The sequence below is a fragment of the Cupressus sempervirens genome, chromosome 3 (assembly GCF_028749045.1).
Source record: "Cupressus sempervirens isolate cs-2001-9-10 chromosome 3, ASM2874904v1, whole genome shotgun sequence".
NCBI classification, from domain to species: Eukaryota; Viridiplantae; Streptophyta; class Pinopsida; order Cupressales; family Cupressaceae; genus Cupressus; species Cupressus sempervirens.
The window spans coordinates 231,245,653-231,265,320 of record NC_143120.1 but is presented as its reverse complement, the minus strand read 5'-3'; the positions used below and the strand labels follow the sequence as shown (position 1 = coordinate 231,265,320).

The 19,668-nt window shown below is 37.5% G+C and overlaps 3 protein-coding genes across 5 annotated transcripts in view; all 3 read right to left on the bottom strand.

Moving 5' to 3' along the window:
• Positions 1–19,668, bottom strand: part of CTC1 (conserved telomere maintenance component 1) — a 283,472-nt gene that overhangs the window by 139,636 nt on the left and 124,168 nt on the right. The gene's annotated exons all lie outside the window — the stretch shown is intronic.
• On the bottom strand, positions 15,458–17,373 carry LOC149565691 (uncharacterized). 2 transcript variants are annotated; one of them, XM_089817224.1, is made up of 3 exons: positions 16,864–17,373; positions 16,354–16,759; positions 15,458–16,218 (listed from the first exon to the last, which is right to left on the bottom strand). In XM_089817224.1, exons 2-3 carry the CDS (start codon positions 16,703–16,705, stop codon positions 15,635–15,637), a joined length of 936 nt encoding a protein of 311 aa, XP_089673350.1. In that variant the 5' UTR covers positions 16,706–16,759; positions 16,864–17,373; the 3' UTR covers positions 15,458–15,634. The 2 variants fall into 2 exon arrangements, with proteins under 2 accessions (XP_089673350.1, XP_089673351.1); XM_089817225.1 differs by having other exon boundaries at positions 16,868–17,373.
• Positions 17,317–18,460, bottom strand: LOC149565690 (uncharacterized). The gene is made up of 3 exons (XM_089823354.1): positions 17,620–18,460; positions 17,360–17,502; positions 17,317–17,328 (listed from the first exon to the last, which is right to left on the bottom strand). The coding sequence occupies exons 1-3, from the start codon at positions 17,831–17,833 to the stop codon at positions 17,317–17,319; spliced, it is 369 nt and encodes a 122-aa protein (XP_089679480.1). The 5' UTR covers positions 17,834–18,460.

Sequence of the window (19,668 nt, the reverse complement as noted above, 5' to 3'; positions counted from 1 at the left end):
AGTATGAAGTTCTTCATCAAGGGATTGTTCAAAGGCTCGTAAAGTTATCACCATACATAAATAATAACTCCCAAATATCGATGAAAGAAGCAAAGTCGGCATTCAAACTATTTTGCAAATACTAAGGAACCCACAAAGGCAAATACCAGTGGCATGATTGCAACAGTGAAAGCCTATATGTGCAAGGAAGTCCACCATGTAAGCCTGAAAAGCACAAAGTGCATTTCAACAGACTCAACAAACTCTTCTGAAAACTAAAATTTGTAAACCCTTGCAGAATGCGTCCGGGCAAATATTGTGAATGATTATGGAGCAACGTTCCTCCGACAATGAACTAGCGAAGTTGGAAATCTACGAGATTGGAGAGCGTTTCCAAAAGAAGAAATAAAATATTACAAAGTGCAGACTAAAATGAAGTATCATCAAAGAGTGTGTCACTCATCATTTATGGAGGAGCAGTCAACAAAGGTAACTACTGGAGATTTATCTTCCATAAGGATCCACATGTCACGTCACCACCAGCATGGGAATGGTAATGAAGGGAAATTGTGGACGATAAGATAAGGGCTAATGATGAACATGAAGCCAGCTACGCTATTGAACAAGAAAATAAATACAAGTACCTATGACGAAAGATGCTGAGAATAATATCATTTTAGTACTAAAGATATATGGGGAACCCATCAAGAAAATTGGGTACCAAACACCATTGAGGCTCAATACAAACAGAGAAGAATTATTATTCAAAAATAAGGACATAAACATGCAAAGTTAATATTAGGACCACTATTTCTTCTATGGGTCATTGATATATATTATGGATGAGGCATATGGATATAAGAGGTAGAGGCCTCGAGCACCGAGTATAGAGGTGTGTTTTATTGGTAAGAATCACATTGTAAATATTCATTTATTTTAATATGATATGAATATAATAAGTGAGAGTATCTTTAATATAAAATTATACACACACAATTGAGAATCATAATGTGAATCAGAATAGTAATGAGAAACATATTTATGTTGTTAGGAACAGGTATGATTTTAACTACTAACATTCTTATTTTAATTATAAGTATTGTATTGCAAGAAAAAGGATATTGAGATTCAGAGGGAGCCTGACATATCATTAGAGGCAACCTTGAGAAAGAGGAAGCAGATAAAGGATATGATTCAACCTTCAGTAATTGAGAGAGAGTAAACCATGTTGAGATGGATTCTCCAGTGGTCATTAAATTGTAGTGGTCAAGAGGATTGTGATTCATGAATATACCTCGTGACTATGTGATTTTAATGGCCCTTCCCCTTGTGTACATCATGAGGAAGTGATGACTTTCAAATGATGTCAATTGTATCTACAGAAGTTATTCAAAGGTGACAATCTTACAATATCTTAATTTTCTATTATGATGGATATCTTACAATATATATATATATATATATATATATATATATATATATATATATATATATATATCATAATAGATTATACTTTTGCATGGTGGATGTTTATGTGGTAAGAATTATAAGAATGCGTGTGCACATACCTTATAAACATTTTTGAGTATATGGTGAATGTTATGCACATTCATGTTGTAGAGAGCATTACACAAAGTACATGGTGAATATCGTATGACTTGATGTTCTGGAGGCCATTACTCAAAGAGTCTTTGGTGAATATCATATATTGTTATTTTGGAGACCAATACTCATATGCGATATCAATATGGTGAATATCATATGTTGATATTCTACAGACCATTGCCTGATTGAGTATATGGTAAATATCAAGTGTTGATATTCTGGAGACCATTACTCAAAGTTTTTGATGAATATCATACATCGCTACTATCGAAACCAATACTCTTGATATTATATGTAAGATAAAAATGATGGAAATCTCTGATCAAAGAAATACTTAAAATTTGTCATGGCCAATATTACCAATGGTGTAATATATGTCTTATGTTTATTCTCCCTACCTAAGAGGGACTGTTGATGTTTGATAGCTTCTCTTGGATAATAATATAATTATTTATAATTGAGATATAAATAAATGAGAAAAATTAATATAATATATATGAAGGATCAAATATATTATTATATTAATTATTTGATTAATGAATAGACACATCTCATGAAGGGACATTTCTATTCATGGCTTACGCTCAATAAAAATGTAAGTGATTACTGCATTTGGAAAACACATACCACATACATGGCAGTGCTGCTACATCTGCAATCGATTCTTAGAAAACCAACACTTTAGAAGTTCTCAACCAAGTTGACCACCAAGAAATCTGCACATAATGATATCAACATGAAAGATTGAATATCTTTCACACAATCAGCTGCAGCCCTTTGGAGAACCTTTCACTACCTCACTTATGCTTATCAATGGGAGTGACCGTTCCCAATGATCGATAGACTAACTTTGTAGAAACCCTTGTTTCCATAAATGAATGTATCAAAGCAATTGTTAAGAACTCAATGATTAGACCAACTATCCCCCTAATTCTACTTTTTTCTTCAAGAGGTGGTGGATCGTTCGAGAAGCTTATAGAAGGAACATGTGGAAAGATGATCTCCCTAATTCTACTATTTTCTCCATCGAAGGAGATTTCAGTCCGAAGGCAACTTCAGTCTGAAGGGTATCTTCATCCAAACGCAATCTTGGTTGAAGGGTATCTCGATCTACTTTTTTCAAGACTATCCCCATAATTCTATTTTTTTCAATACTCCCCCTAATTCTACTTTTTTCTCTAGTTTAGAGTATTAACAAGTCAATATAATTGAAGGTTTAGAAAGATGAATTACTGAAAGATCCAGATCAGTTATTTTTATACTATTCAGTTCATTAATATAAAGTCAATCAATTCATGCCCAAGTAGAAATGACGAACTGCACCCACAGAAGTCCCTATGCAACATATGTGCAAATATTTCAGAAATAAATGATTGATAACTACCAAACATCCTAAACATTAACACTAAGTCACTCAATGAATGCCAAATTAATATTTTAAACATATTAAATTAACAAATATCAATCTCGAGACATCAAGCTGCCCTATGTAATGAGTCCAAAACAGATACCTCGATCATAATATATATCAAAATCTTTTGGCTAGATCTTTTTTAAGATATCTATGCTAGTGTTATTTTATTCAGTAAATTATTACATTAACTTATGACTTTATATTCCAAGATTAATGGTAATTTCTATCACATTCTTCTGCACTTGACCTAGGATTCTTAGATAATTTAAGAGAATGAGCATATTCACTTGAATTAAATAAGATAGCGATAAGGGGTGGATCCATCATTAGTCCAAAACAGATACCACAATCATAATTATATATCAGCATCTTTTAGATAGATATTTTTAAGATATCTATGCTCATTTTGTTTTATTCGGTAAATTATTACACTGACATATGACTTTATATTCCAAGTTTAATGGCAATTTCTATCACACTGTTCTGCACTGGACCCAAGATTCTTCAATAAATACTTTTAAGAGAATGAGCATATTCAATTGAATTAAATAGGATACTAATAAGAAAGGGGTACATCCATCATCATTCAGTTTTTTCTTGTAGAAATATTAAGTTTTCCAAAGAAGGTCTCTGTATTCCTTATGAAAAGAATTTAAGAATGTGTACACCCTCCGATATCTAAAGAACAGTTGACAAAATTTCCACAAAATGCACAAGAAAATACATTTAAACTAGGTTATTTTATAAACGTCAATGCAAGAATAATAGCAGCTGAGATTTGGAAAAAGGCGGCTAATAATAGCCAACCACACACCCAAAAACATACTAGATAGATTACGTCAGCTTTCATGGCTTATTTTAGAAATTTTGATTAGTGGTTGTCAGTACCTATACAAATGCATTTCATGCGCACAAAGAGGATACAATTTGTACTAAACATATATACTAAACATATATATTGCATGGCCCAAATAGAATATACTTGTATAGATCTACTAAGAATTAGATTCAAAGCCAAATTATTACACGATCAAAGATGCAACAAGTAGATGAGTACTAACTGATGGACATGATAAAACAGAAACCATTTCCGATTGGGGTTCTTGGCCAGCTCAAATAGAAACAATGCAACCAATTGACAAAAACACTTTGCCATTTAAAACTAACGGAGAAGATGCAATCAAGCAGAAGTAACTTGCCTCAAACCACCTGAATATGAAATCCTGCTTGGACAAGTGAGGAGGTCATGTCTATAATGTTCCAAAGACAATCTTGGCCCAAGGATGATCTTTGTCTAAAGGAAACCTTGGCCCAAAGGCAACCTTGGCCGAAGGCTATCTCAGTCTGTAATATTCCTTACCTCCGGACACTAAGTGGATACATTTGAAACAAGACTGTATAGAATGGACGATGTATGACGATGAAAGGATTGGGGTTCGTACGATGGGAAAGGAATGCTGGCACTGTATGATGACAGAGAATACGGCTGAAAACAAGGTCGTACGGTATTACCTTGATGGTCGTATGGTAGGGAAGGCACTTGATGGTCATACGGTAGAAGGTATGCAAGGGTCATACGGTAGGCACTTGATGGCCATACAATGGAATGAGACGACAAGGGAAGGTCGTATGGTAGGGTTGTACGGTGTATGGGAGCAATTGTCTAGCAGAGAGCAAATGGGCCGTATGGTATATGCAAGAGGGGAATGAAGGCCCAATTTGTCGTACGGTGATGGAACAAGTTTGTGCAGTGAAGAGGGAGGAGGGAAGGGTACAGAATGACGATCCAATTGTGAGACACATGGTGCATGGATCGTGGGAAAATGTCCAATGCTGCAACTAGAACTTAAAGAACCAAATTAATCAGACAATGCCAAAACACAAATGGACATAGAACATATATATTCATCAAATAATATTTGCCACAAGATGGTGCTCCGATTTTCCAGATCTGAGCGAAGTATTACACACGACTAAATAGAGTGAGAGTTGAATCCCACCGAAATCGGAAAGCCAAGTAGGGAAGATCTTTGACTTCCAAAATGGCAAACAACAAAGAATCCCAATGGAAATTCGCAAAACCAAGAACTAATCCAAAATGCATGCCTACGACTACGTACAAGCCGTGCTTAAATACCTATCGGGGAAAACTTTCTGAGGGTGTACAAAGATAGCTGACGGCTACACAAACTAGGGAAACAAAACAAAAATGGGTCAAAGATATATTAAATCAATCGACTCATTAACAATAGTTTTGTTAATGATTTATTTTATAACGGGAACATTACATAGTTTGAACGGAATCTCGGTCCAAAGGCGAAGGCTATCTTGGTCCGAAGGGAACCTCAATACGAACAAGATCTTCATCCAAAAGGAAACTTGATCAAAGGGTATCTAGGTCCGAAGGTGATCTTAGTCCGAAGGCAACCTCGATCCGAAGGGTATTTTGGTTCAAAGGCAAAGGCTACCTCGGTCTCAAGGCAATCTCGATCCGAAGGAAAACTTCGCCTGAAGGCAATCTTGGTTGAAGGGCATCTCCGTGTGAAGGGGATCTCAGTTTGAAGGCAATCTCGGAAACGTTAGTCCGAAGGGGATCTTCATCCAAAGGCAATCTTGGCCGAACGGAATCTCAATCCATAGGGGATCTCAATCTGAAGGCAAAGCCTATCTCAATCCGAAGGAAAACTTGACCCAAAGGAGATCTTCGTCTGAAGGCAATCTTGGCCAAAGGGTATCTCAATCTAAAGGCAATCTAGAAATGACCATAGCTGTAGATCCATGAAATGAAGATTAAGATGACCACATCATATGTGCACTATTAATTGGATGCCCAATATTAACAAGATATTCACCAAAGAAAAGGTGTATGCAAATTGTCACAGAACACGGAATTTATATTAGCAAAGAAAGATGGCACTCCAAATGTGTTAGATCCGAAGCAAAGTAATATAGAGAATCAAACTAGGGTGAGGGTTGAATCCCACCGAAACCGTAATAGCTAAGTAGGGAAGATCTTCCACTTTTGAAATGGCAAACAATACTGAACTCCAACGGAAATTTGCATTACAATCAAATAATCCAAAATCGCATACCAAAACAACTCAACCTTACGAACATAAATAGCCTGTTGAGGGAGAAACTGCGTGCTGACAAAAGACACGGCAAAATCCTACATAAACAATTAAAATAAAAATGGGTCTGAGATATGCTAAGTCGATCATCGTAAGATATCCATCATAATAGAAAATTAAGTTATTGTAAGATCATCACCTTTCAATAACTTCTGCAAATACAAGTGACATCATTTGGAAGTTGTCACTTCTTCATGATGTACACAGGGGGTAGGTGCATTAAAATCATTTAATCACAAGGTATATTCATGAATCACAATCCTCTTGACTACTACAATTTATTGATCACTGAAGAATCCACCTCAACATGGTTTACTCCCTTTGAATCAACATGACTAAGATCACTGAACGTTGACTGAATCATATCCTCTATCTACTCCATCTCTTTCAAGGTCGCCTCTAATGAAATGTCAGGCTCCCTCTGAATCTCAATCTCTCTTTTCCTACAAGAGAGTCCTAAAAAAAGATAAAGGCAAATAGTTCTTATAGAAATACAAGTAAGGATATTATCATTAATTTGTATGTTAATAATTTTAACTCATGCCTAACAACAACATAAATGATTATAACATAACGCTTCATTTTCTATTTTCAATAATGGAAATAAGATAACATAATGCTTAATTTTATATAAAATATCATGATATATAGAAATTAAAACTTTAATCGTACCTTATTTTACCTTTTAGTATTCCATGTAACTTGATGGGTCTATTTCATATTAAATTTGCTGCCACTTGAACCCGGGCTCATTTCATTGTAGGTTCCACCATATTAAATTTGTCGTCATTAAAACCCCGAATCATTTCGCTATGGGTCCCACCATACCATCAGGGTGTGTGCAACGATCAAAAAGACATTAATATATTTGAAACTTTGTTTCTCCCTCTATATTACAATTGGAAACAATTCTTTAATTGTACGTTGTCATTCATGTTTACACAAATGTTAGTATCAACCAACCAATATAGAGTTTGCAGTATTAACCTTGCATATATCAGTATTAACCAAGCAGTCAGGTAAAGAAGGCTTTGCAGTATTAACCGAGCAATCAGTTAATGAAAGTATTCCTACTTGCAGTATTAACCAAGTGGTCAAGCATCAAAAGAAGAATAGTATTGACCGAGTGGTTGGGCATCAAAGGAGTCACAATGTCTACCGAGCATTGAATCCTAGTATTGACCGAGTGACAGCAAAAATTGTCAAATATTTTATTATTTGAGACCAACTATTTGGATGTTTATTAATGTTTTAGAAGTGTGCTCAAGTCGACTTTTGTCTTGTGATATATAAGAAAGGTCAAGTTGTGAGGACAAAATGTAAGATGTGGAATATTAAAAAAGATGGATATGTGAGCAAAGGGAAAAGCAGAGCAAGAAAGTGTAGAAGATAAACTGCAAAGAACATTTGATCAAGAAGGATCCAAAGGTCAAGCTAGAACAACGATCTGAATCTGCAAAGGAAGTTGCTTCATAAATTAGGTCAATTGTTGTTGTTTTCTAACCATTGTGGCAGTAAAGAAATCTCTTAACAAAGTTGACTTAACAGTCATTTTGTAAACCCCCTAACAAGGTGACATTTTAAGATTGAAGTGTTTGAAGACCTCTAACCAGGCCACTTCTAATAAGGTGATCTAAATCCTCTAACAAGGTCATACTTAACAGTATGTTTTGTAACCTTTAAAAAGGATGGCTCCTAGCTCACTTCAGAAGAGTGAAAATTATTGTGACTAGTTGCAAGGTGGTTTTTCCCAAATTAGGTTTCCACATTAAATCTTGTTGTCATTTGTGTTCATGTTATTTGCTTATGGTTTATGTTTCTGCAACTAAGTTACCAAAGGTTAAAACAGATTAATAATCTTAAAGATTACTTTGTTAGCTGAGTGGTAGTAAGATTTATAATGTTAACCAAGCTAGTCAGTATTGCATGATCTGTGGAAGTTTGTATTGACATATAAGGGACAAGGATTTGTCTTTGTAGTAACTGAATTACCCCTCGCCTCTCAGTTACTCTCTTACATTTCAAAGATATCACGTCTTCATCCTTGTTTGCAAAATAACACGCCTTCAATGGTAGTTGAACTACACTAGCCATATCACCTTTTTTTCTTTCTTTTAAAATCTAATCGCCATGCTCATTAAACGGCTGCCCTAAGTGTCGAAACCGCCCGCCAATCATTTATTTACAATACATGCATTTGCGTGCTTCATTTTCTTCGGATGATAGGTTAACAAATATTCAATCCAAGCTAATTCCTTTATTATTGGATGGCATTGATCGGTTTTCCTTATTAATCTGCATGCGTGGTCGTTCCCTTGTCAGGTTGGCCCAATTCAATGCCATGTGGACCATGGCTAGCTTGATCATTGTATCGTCCCTATAAGATCCTCTTCCCTCAATGTATGGAATGTGACAAGGTCCTTTCCTTACATGGCAAGTGGAATAGGAATTGTTAACTCCTTTTATTTATTAATATTTACATTATTGTGCCTTAGGAATGCATAAAGGCATCATCATATCCTGTAGTCCCAGATCTTTACCTTGCAATCACCACCTCTGAACACAAATAATGACTCAAATTTGTGAAAATGCCCTTCATGAATAGCTCAATCGTGATCATCAATGTTGTCTAGTTTCGATCTGATAGTCCCATAACTAACTTATTCTTGGTCTACAGTGGATCATTTCTCTCCAACCGATGACATGGACACCCTTACCTACTATCCACGAGTGTCTGGTATGAAGGATGTACGTTCCTTGGTAAGAGACATATCTTATGCACCTTATTATTTAAATGATATCATAATTCTTTTCTCGTACGAAATCACTGTCCACCATATGTAATTCCTTGCTTATCAATATTATGTTCTTTTTATTTGACTGTTTCTCTTTCCATTCATTATCTTCCTAATCTACACACTGAGCCATATGTCGCCCTAAAAGTTTTTGCTTTTGTTTCGTTTCACGATTTCACTCACCTCTCAATGAAGGGTCATGTAGTGCTTGTCAAGTCTTTAATGGCAAAACAACTGATTAGTCATTGTGCATAATCTCACGTGTACACACTACGATGGTGATTTTTGTTTAACCATTTGACTAAGGGCCACGCATCCCGTTTTGGTCTAAATTCTCTACTTATGTGCACTGCACCCTCATATCTGTGTGCTTCCTCATAAATCCTGTGATAATCATGCTCACACCTAATGGAATCCATCTTATCAACATGTCGCAAGTAGGGAAGTAAAGTCTTAGTGTTTGATTCAAAGTAGCAAAACACCATTATGGTGCTAGGATGAACTCACCCAATCCTCTTAGACTCGTAAGACTTCCTTGATGAATTGAATAAGAGGAGATACTCAATGTTAATTCATATAGAGTCTGGCTGGTGGCAATAAATTGGAGATCTTAAGAGAGAATCCTCTGTTAGAGTAAATAATTGATTATTAATTATTTATTCTATTTACTTAAGCTTACTTAGGTAAATGCATTTTATTTATTAGTTGTAGTCTAGGAGTTTGTTACAAATTGTTGACAATACAGGAGTTTGTTCTCTCTAAGTCATACTTATCCTCTCACCTTGTTCGAGGACTTTCCACCTCATCTGAATGTATGCTTAGTTGTCACACTTATCTCCTAGCGTCTTCTAGCTTGTTCTAAGAGATTCCTGGAGCTCTTTATATCCGGGCTCCCTCATTGTATCAACGCAACACAACACATCAATACATATTTTCTTGTGTTGCAATATCTTGTGGTCTCTCATGTCCGTTTAGGGTTTTTCCCTAGCTCTACGCTCTTCTTTCCTTAGCTTCTCTTTGACAGGTTTTCGCATGCAAGTGATCTTGGGCATCTTCGAAGTTGGATTTCATCAACTCCAACATGGTATCAGAGCCTCCCTGTTGCTGCTTCGTTGAAGGATTTTTCAAGCCGTGACTTGAAGTCACAAACCCTAGTTTGTTTCTGCATTTTTTCTTCAAATCGGGGGAATAGCGAATTTTCAGAGCACTTTCAGCCCAAACGGATGCTGTTATTGGATCCGGAAGGCCATTTGCAATCAAGAGTTATATAAAACCTTTCGATTTTGGAGACAAGCCTCCAAGAGGCAATTTTTTTTTGCCCTACAGGCTACCGTACGGATTGTATGGACATTTTCGAAGAAATTTTTTTTTTTATAAATATTTTTGGGCGCGCCACCCGCACGCTGCCCGTCCTCAGCTCTCCGCAAGCAGCGCCCTCAGTTTCTCCACCAGCGTGCCACCCTCTGTCACCGCCTCGGCCAGTCCTTCTGCTCCGACAGCAGATCTTCATTGGTCTGCCACCAGCCGCAGCACCTGGTATAGTTAGCGCCACTTGGCACCACGTGGGGGTGACACGTGGCACGTGCGCCACGTCAGTAGCCACGCCATCGTATCTGCCACGTGGCACTTTTTTTTGCTGCGACAGCTCCTAGGCCGTCAATTTTAAGCTCCAGGGTCAGTTTGGGACCTACTTGCAGTTTTTTGCCCATAACTTGAGCATACGAAGGTATTTTTCCGATCCGAAAGAAGCGCCGGAAAGCTAGTTCTGAGACGGAAACATTGGTTCAGGTATTTTCAGGTTTTGATGCAGTTTTGTTCCCCTTTTTTCAATTGAAGTCCAAAGTTCTATTTTTGACTCCAGCTTGCATATCTTTTGTGTCCCATGTCAGTTTTTTGAAAACTTTATATTTTTGGAAAACTGGTTTTGTCATCTTTTTAGAAATGTTATCCTTTTCCTTAGATTTTGGCACATGCTCTTTCTATAATATTTTTGGCATTTTTGCTATATGATGGATATCTTCAGTGTTTGAGGCCCAAGGATTGTTTTCCTAGCATGGTTTCCCTTGTTTTAGGCTGCCCTATCTTTTGTGTCAGCTTTTTCCTTATTCTGATCATTGTAGCTATCATTTTGAAGCACTTTTATGTATCGCACTGAGATAAAGTGCCACTCTTGCATTTCGGGGGTCATGAACGTTGTTTTCAGTCAGTTGTACATGCACTATTTTATAAAGCACCATGAGAGGGATAGTTGTTTGCTGTTTTAGGCATTCTCCCTTTGTCAAGTGAGTGTCCGTTCCACAACATTAGCCCCATGCATCGTCGTTGTGACCGTGTCTTTATAGGTGTTTGTACCTCTTTCTCTCTCGTCGTTCTTGGTTCGTTTGCAAGAGACTTTGGCCCACCTTTTCAGTTGTCTGTCATCTCACCCCGTCTGCATTAAGGGGGGGGGTTATGTTGTTGATCTAATGCATCCGTGGTTCGATGGTTCCATAGTGTGAACTATGTATTGAGTGGTTGATCTTATATACAAGGCGATTGCAGTGGCTGGCTACCTATGCATTTCGGTGAGATAAATCATCTACCATATAGACATGCTCGGTTCGTGCCTTCTTCTTCCATGGAGGTTCTTCAAATCAGCATTTTTCTTCTTGATGGCAAATTTGCGGCTCTTCTTGCTTCACTAATGCTCTTCATGATCACTTCTTGGTCCTATTTTAGGGGACATTCCCCTAGTTCGAGGCTTCTTCAATTCTTCACTAGGTTTTTATCTCTTTTTGGGGGAGGGTTTTTCCCACGTGGTTTTCTCTCTTTCCCCATTTTCAGAGGTTGCATCTCTTGCATTGTACATGGGTACCTAACATGACCTTGTTGTCGGGACCCATTCTGCATTTCCTAGTTTTCTGAGCTTAAGGCATTTCCCTAGGTTGCACTTAAGGGGGGGTGCTAGAGTAAATAATTAATTATTAATTATTTATTCTATTTACTTAAGCTTACTTAGGTAAATGCATTTTATTTATTAGTTGTAGTCTAGGAATTTGCTATAAGTTGTCGACAATACGGGAGTTTGTTCTCTCTAAGTCATACTTATCCTCTCACCTTGTTCGAGGAGTTTCCACCTCATGTGGATGTCTGCTTAGTTGTCACACTTATCTCCTAGCATCTTCTAGCTTGTTCTAGGAGATTCTTGGAGCTCTTTATATTCGGGCTCCTTCATTGTATTAAAACATCACTTCTTGCATATTGTAAATACGTATTTTCTTGTGTTGCAATATCTTGTGGTCTCTCATGTCCGTTTACGATTTTTACCTAGCTCCACGCTCTTCCTTCCTTGGCTTCTTTTTGACAGGTTTTCTCATGCAGGTGATCTTGGGCGTCTTCGGAGTTGGATTTCATCAACTTCAACATCCTCATAAGTAGCACGGTACATAGAATCGATGATTACAATTCTGAGCTCTAAAATAAAATTGTTTCCTTAGGATTGAAATCTAATCTGATACCATGTTGTTTTTCAAAAGATCGATTGCAAATGTAATAGTATTGGTTGTTTATGGTATATGTTTTTAAAATGCAGCATCCTCTTATATTTATATATGAAAGTGAGTAAAGAATAGACATGTCAAGGAACATGTCTATTCATTAACATAATCATAATCTTACAGTTATTTATATATATATTTATATGTATATATATAGCTAATATATATGTGTATATATACATCTCATGTATAGTAAATATATATATATATATATATATATATATCTTTGCTAGAGTTTATCCAAGAGAAGCTACAAAATATCAATAGTATCCTACTGATACGATCATCCTTATGGAATTGGTCAGGCAACGCATGGTCATCCAAGCATATCAAATTACCCAACATAGGTCAAGATTTGGGGTTTCCTCCCAAAATCCCCTACAAATTGGTAAGTATGCATTGACCACTATTCCAAGGCCAGGTGTATGGAGGATGAACAGCAGATGATCACACTAAAGAAAAACCCAGGATTATTTTGATTATAGGGGTATGAATTCAAAAATGAAACGAACATTTACCCATGTTCATCATATGGAAGATGTTTGGATTGATCTTCGGGATGAAAAAGAAGTGATCAAGATGGATTATTGTTGACTCACCTTGTAACAAATAATAAATCTACACTTAGTCCCTATTCCAAATGGGGTTGAGGATGATGATCTAATTTTAGATCTAGAGTACCAAAATTGTCAAATTGAGAAGCTTCCTCATGTGAAGAATTATACTCATCTCCATCTAATTCTGATGACTGCTCTGAATCTCCATCCACTGACTCTTCGGCTGAAAAGTACTCCATCTGCTTAGCTTTTGCTTTCAATGGACACTTATGTGACAAATCCCAAGGCTCCCTGCAATGAAAACAAAGCTTCTTCTTCCTAAGATCATTAAGTGTCTCATTGTCCAACCTCTTACTTTCCTCCTTAGGTGGTTGAGCATCTCTATGGAAAGGTTTCATGTCCTTATCTTTCCTCGAAGGGAAACTCTTTGCCTGAAATTTATTTTTAGAAAATGAAGAGGAATCCATGTCACGAGCTTTCTTAATAGCTTCCTACAAAGTGGGAGTGTTGAGAGCTTTAATCCACCCTCTCAACGGATCAGCTAACCCATCCATAAATAAAACCCATATCCTCCGTTTAGATACATTTGTTACTAATAATGCAAGTTTCTGAAACTCTGAAATGTATGTTTCCAATGATCCCCACTGTTTAAGTTGAGCTAACTCCTTGAAATGGAGTTTTGGATCCTTCTTGTCAAAACGTTCAATGGAGTTTTGGATCCTTCTTGTCAAAACATTCAATCAGTCTCCCCGTAAACTCCACATATGAGGTAATGTGTGCATGACCCATAGTGACCATACCATGATGCCACCACTCGTCTGCTAACCCATCCAGGTGAATTGCTGCATACTTAATAGCTTCTTCCTCAAGCATAGGGTTCAATTGAAAGTATGTGTCAAGCTTTTGAACCCAAGCTCTTGCTGTAGACTTCCCCGAGCCCTCATAATATGGTAACTAAAGTTTCCCTACTTTCTTCCGTAGCTCATAGCTCTGGTTCCTGTCATGTCCACGTGGCATATGCTTCATCCGCACATCCATATACTCCCTAAAGGTAATTGCAGCAGTGAAATTTGGACCTCCGACATCCCAATCTCTCCTCAACTGGTCCTATATATCAGTGATCTGGGGCTCTGGTACGGGCTGCTCTGGAGCTCTACGAGAAAATCTGGGAATCATGGGCCTCGAACTCACTGTCCTAGTTTGCTGGGATGCATGAACGAAATTGTTCCCAACTTGTTCGCCTCTATTATGTGTCCCATCCTGATTATTACCATTCTGATTATTTCCTCCACCCACATTAGCATTCAACCCCATTTGACGAGCCATCATCTGCATCGTAAGCTCTAATCTCTGACTTTGTTCCTGTGCTCTCTGCTCTGCTAATCCCTGTCCCTGTGCCAAGGTGTCTAATAACTGTAAGTATCTTTCCTCTCCCTGATCTGGACCGGCATTCCCGCCTCTGCCTAATCCTGTATTCCTGTCATCTCAGTCACCCACATTGTTGTCTTGATCAAAGAATACCTCCTCTATGTCTGTATGACGGGATTCTATGTCCACCTGCACGGATCAACTAGACTATTCGCTTTCCAGGTCTGTAATCCTATTTTGTCTTGCTCTGGTATTGCGGAAATTATAAGGCCCCTGGCGCATGCTCAAACATAAATGCTCTGATTTTAGTGTTTTGACATTTCGTCAAACACTTTCCTCTCTATCCGGCTGTTCCAAATTCCCTATAAGACCTCCACAGGATGGCAGGACTTATAGCTCTAATACCACTGTAGTATCCTCCCCTATTTTTCTCAAATAAAGAAACTTGCAAGCTACTTTATGATATCAATAAATTTTCCCAATAACTCAACATAGCATTTTTGTCAAACACTTGGCACACATACTACAATATATAGGAAAATCTGAAACTTCTTATGTGCTAATTAAATATTGATTTTTGCCATGTAAATGTGCTCATACAATTGTTTAACATGCTGTGACAAATATCAGTCTCGTATTCAACAACTACAATGCAAAGTATAAAAATCTGGCAGAAGAAACCTGGACTTAGTTGCTGTAGTATTTTTGCAGATGTAGTTGGCAGCCTTCCAAACCCCAAAATCAGAAGGAATAAACAATAAACTTGTTGCAAATACTATTCACGCCAAAGTAACAAGAATCGAAATCGGATTGGAATCGGCAAGGCCGAATCGAATCGTGAATCGGCAATGAATCGGCGATGAATCGGCAAATTTGAAAAAACTCTTAAAATTTAAAGATTTTAACAATTTAAAACTTATTTCATGCACCCTTTATTGAATATAACTTAAACACACTATAACATCATCAAATAGAAGTTAAAACTTAACATACATAAACATGGAACATAAAATCCATCACATATGTAACTATGTTATCTAAAATGTAAATTGTAGGCTAGCTGAAGTAAATAGAAATCAAATGATCACAATGATTTAAATCATAGAATGTATGTAAGATGATCCATAAGACATCAAATCATAAATGTATGTAAGAATCTAAGATGAAGATCCATGAAAGTTTGAAACATATGTCTATCAATGATTCAGTATCAATATCTGTAAACAAAATATAAAAACAAGGCTCCAGCTCAAGCCTCAGACTCATAGTCATCATCATCATCCTCAACATCATCCTGAAGCTCAGCTGCAGCCTCAGCCTCAGCCTCTGAGTATCCAGTCTGCCTAGTAGCAAGGTGTCTAATGTAGGTCCTAGAGGACTCCCGAGCCATATCTCCCGCATGTAAGATGGGCTCATGAACGTCGCTAGGGCCTGTACCTGTGCGTGCATGTGTGCGTCTACCAATGCCTGAAGAACGTGCTCTAGCTGCCTCAGCCTCTATATCCACCTGGTCAACCCACACACGGTCTTCCTTAGTGAAGACTGGATCCACAACCTCTGTGAGCCACTCTGATTCTGGATCAATCTCCTCCAGAATGATCGGAGAGGAGTCAGTGCCCAAAATCTGTCTGATCCTAAGACGGAGGTTGTAATGAACAAAGACAATATCATTCAACTTTTGCACTGTCAACCTGTTTCTCCTCTTCAAATGGATGTGCTCGAGCATGGACCAACTGCGCTCACATCCAAAAGCGTTGCTTGGCTGACTCAGAATACGAATGGCAATTTTTTGAAGTTTTGGGGTTGTGGCCCCAAACATTTGCCACCATCTATCTGCAATAAGGGAAAAATTGAAAATAGAAACAATTAGTCTCATTTACAAATTACAAGTTAACTCTAAAATTACATAATCAACTTTAAGATTAGAATCCAGATTCATGAACATTGAATATATTATTTAATTTTTACCTGGTTGTAGTGTTGTCTGAGCATTTATGGCCATCATGCCAGAGAAAAGTGGCCCCTCTTTATTGTTGAACTGGTCTAGCTCAACAATTGCAGCAGCGCTATCATCATCGCTACTCAACCTCTGAATCACTGTGTATAAGCCAGTGAGAACCTCCGCATCCGCCTTGAACTCAGGACGGAAACGATATGCCGGATTTAGAAAGTAAGCTACTGCATGGATGGGTCGATGGAGCTGTTTCTGCCATCTCCTATCGATGATGTCCCAAATAGGGCCATACCTCTCCTGCACTCCTGCATATTGGGCTCTGATGGCCTCCTTGGCCCTATCCATGCCCTCATAAATGTAGCCCATAGAGGGCTTCTCCCCATCAGCAGTTCGTAGCAAAGCTACAAGGGGCTCAGTGACCTACATATAAAGTAAAACAAAAAACTTGAGTCAAAACTTAAATATAAAATAATATAACTTAAAGTAAAAGTAAAATACTAAATGTTAAATTGCAATAAATTTACCTACAGGATTTCTCTAGCGGGTTTCCAAAAACCATCCTCATCAAATATGCAATCCGCCACATCTATCCCTACAATGGTCGTAGCATAGGAAGAGGAAATCCACTCCCGCCCAACAAACATGCTCCTCAATTCATCCCTTGATGTCAACAAGGACTGCAAGGTGATGAAATTCGAGGCAAACCTCGTGATACCTAGGCGAGCTAACTCTTTGTCTTCTGTGTACTTCCTCATTGTGCTAAGGACAAATGAATGATTATAAATGAATTTGCATATGTTTTTTGCCCTTTCCACACATGACTTGACAAACTCAAGTTTGCCAATTTCCTCCAACATGAGGTCAATGCAATGTGCCGCACAACAGGACCAAAATATGGTGGAGTGCCTCTCCATCAAAAGTTTACCTACAACAATTTTAAGTCAATTAGAAATTCAAATTTCAAAATTCAAATAAATTTATTTTAAAAACTTGAAAAGTTAAAAGTTTGCCTGCAACAACATAACTTGCTGCATTATCCGTCACCACCTGGATCACATTTTGTTCTCCCACCTCTGCTATGACTTCCTCAATAGCCTCACATAAGTATGTGGCATTTTTTACATGTGCGGAAGCATCAATGGATTTGATGAACATGGTATATCCTACAAGTAACAAAACAACGAATTAGAATATTAAAATTAAATGGATCATCAACAAATTAGCATTCAACAAATCAAAATTTACAATTATGTATGTAGGAAAGTAGAATGATCAATTACCTCCACAGGATACAAGAAAATTGAGGAGTGTTCTATTCCTCCTATCTGTCCAACCATCAGTCATGATGGTGCAACCCTTTGCAATCCACTCCTTTCGGTTCTCCTCGAGCTCAGCCCTCATGTCCTCTACCATTTCATCCAAGAGGTATCCGCTCAACTCAGCCACAGTTGGGGCTTTAAACCCCGGACCACAAATAGCAACCGCATCTATCATGTTCTGCCAATAAGGAGCCCTGTCACAAATAAAAATTTAGATGTCAAAGACTCAAATTATAAAACAAGTAAATATAAATAAATTTTACTTTTACTTTTAATTTTAACTTTAAAGAAAACAACGAAAAAAGAATCAATTACCTAGCTGCAATAAATGGAATGTTGCAAAAGTACCAAAATTTGCATATCTCCTTTCTGGCAGCATCATGAATTTCCTTGTTCAAACCCATGCCCTCAAGCGTGGGTTGGGAACCAGGAGTAGTGCGGGGCACAAAGTAACTATCCATTCTGTTTTTCCGCACTCTAGGCTACAATAGGTTGGTGTGGGACTCTGTCTCAGTATGTGACCGACTAGCACTAGCACGAGCAGAAGAACTAGGATAAAAAGGAGGCCTAGAAGAACCCTCTCCAACACAACCTACAGATGTAGAAGCTGATGCAGATGCAGATGTGGATGCGGCTACAGATGCGGATGCGAGAACATGGGAGCCAATACCCCTTAACCCTTCAAGTTGCATTTTCCTATTGGCTTTGTCTTTTTCAATTTTTTCTAATGCCATTAAGCAAGTGCGTTTTGCCTCAGGAGTTTGGTGAGTGCAAATTGTAACATCGTGTCCAAGTATAGCAGCAATGTGGTATTTCAATCTATAAATACCTCCAGAAGTTATTTTTTCTTTACAAAAAATACATTTTGTTTGATATTTGGTTCTTCCAGGAAACTCTTCGTTATATTTCCAACATTCATCTTTTCTACCCATTGCGAATTTGCTAAAAATGAAAGCAAAGGCTGCTGCAATAAAAATTTATATGTAAAATATCAAAATTTGAAGCTAATAAAAGCTACAAAACAACAAACCCTAGTTTGCAACTTAGTAAAAATAAAGAACATTCAAGATCTAAACTAAAAATCTTGAAAACTATAAAAATTTAACAAAAAATGCACAATACACTAACATGCAAAAAAAAAAAGAGCACTTACCTCTTGCAAATGAGTTGAGGAGTGTTGAGATTGGCACCCTAATGCTCCCAATGCAATGATGGCCTCCCCAAATGGATTGCTGATCTCTTTTGTGCTCTTTCTTCTTGCCGGTTAGAAACCTATGGCTTTTCTTTACTCTTCTTCTCTCTCACTTTTCCTCTCTTCTTCTCATATTAAACAAATAGAAGGCCCTTTAGGGTTATAACAAACAGAATAGGTCAAAAACAAAGTAAAAAAAACAAGCAATTTTTTTAAATTTTACAACTGTATACTTTATTGGCCACGAGCGATTCATGCCGATTTTTCCAGGCGATTCATGCGACTTTTTGGATGAATCGCAACCTGAAGAAATCAGCAATGGCGATTTCCGATTCCAAAAAAATCGCCATTGCTGAATCTAATCGCTGAATCGCCGATTCAGGCGATTTTATGGCGATTCTCGTTACTCTAGTTCACGCACTGTAGCAAAATCACTATTCATGCACACTGTAGTAACCACTATTCATGCGCACTGTAGCAAAACACTATTCATCCACACTGTAGCAAAACACTAAATGAAACCCAGTGTATTTGGAAACACTGTTAATCCTCCTAACTGTGTCTTTCAACAGCGAAGAGAATGCTAACAAAGAGGGATTCTGTCCTCCAAGCCCGATAATCAGATATCCAACAACATAACATTAATCTTCATCCAAACATACTAAAAAGAAGCTCTTCCATTTCTTTTATAGTGTTCTCTGTAATAACCCCAATAGGTTATAACTTCTTCAATCACAAAAAATCCTTATACTTCAGTTGTTTGACATTTCGTCAAACACTTTGCAAGCAAAGGTCATCTGACTGATATAACTTTTCAG

Coding starts and splice junctions, on each gene's coding strand:
- LOC149565691 (XM_089817224.1), bottom strand. CDS start 16,705: ATGGGCTACATTTATGAGGGCATGGATAGGGCCAAGGAGGCCATCAGA. Junction 16,219..16,353: donor TCAGACAACACTACAACCAG/GTAAAAATTAAA, acceptor CCCTTATTGCAG/ATAGATGGTGGCAAATGTTT.
- LOC149565690 (XM_089823354.1), bottom strand. CDS start 17,833: ATGATAGATGCGGTTGCTATTTGTGGTCCGGGGTTTAAAGCCCCAACT. Junction 17,503..17,619: donor TTTTCTTGTATCCTGTGGAG/GTAATTGATCAT, acceptor TGTTACTTGTAG/GATATACCATGTTCATCAAA.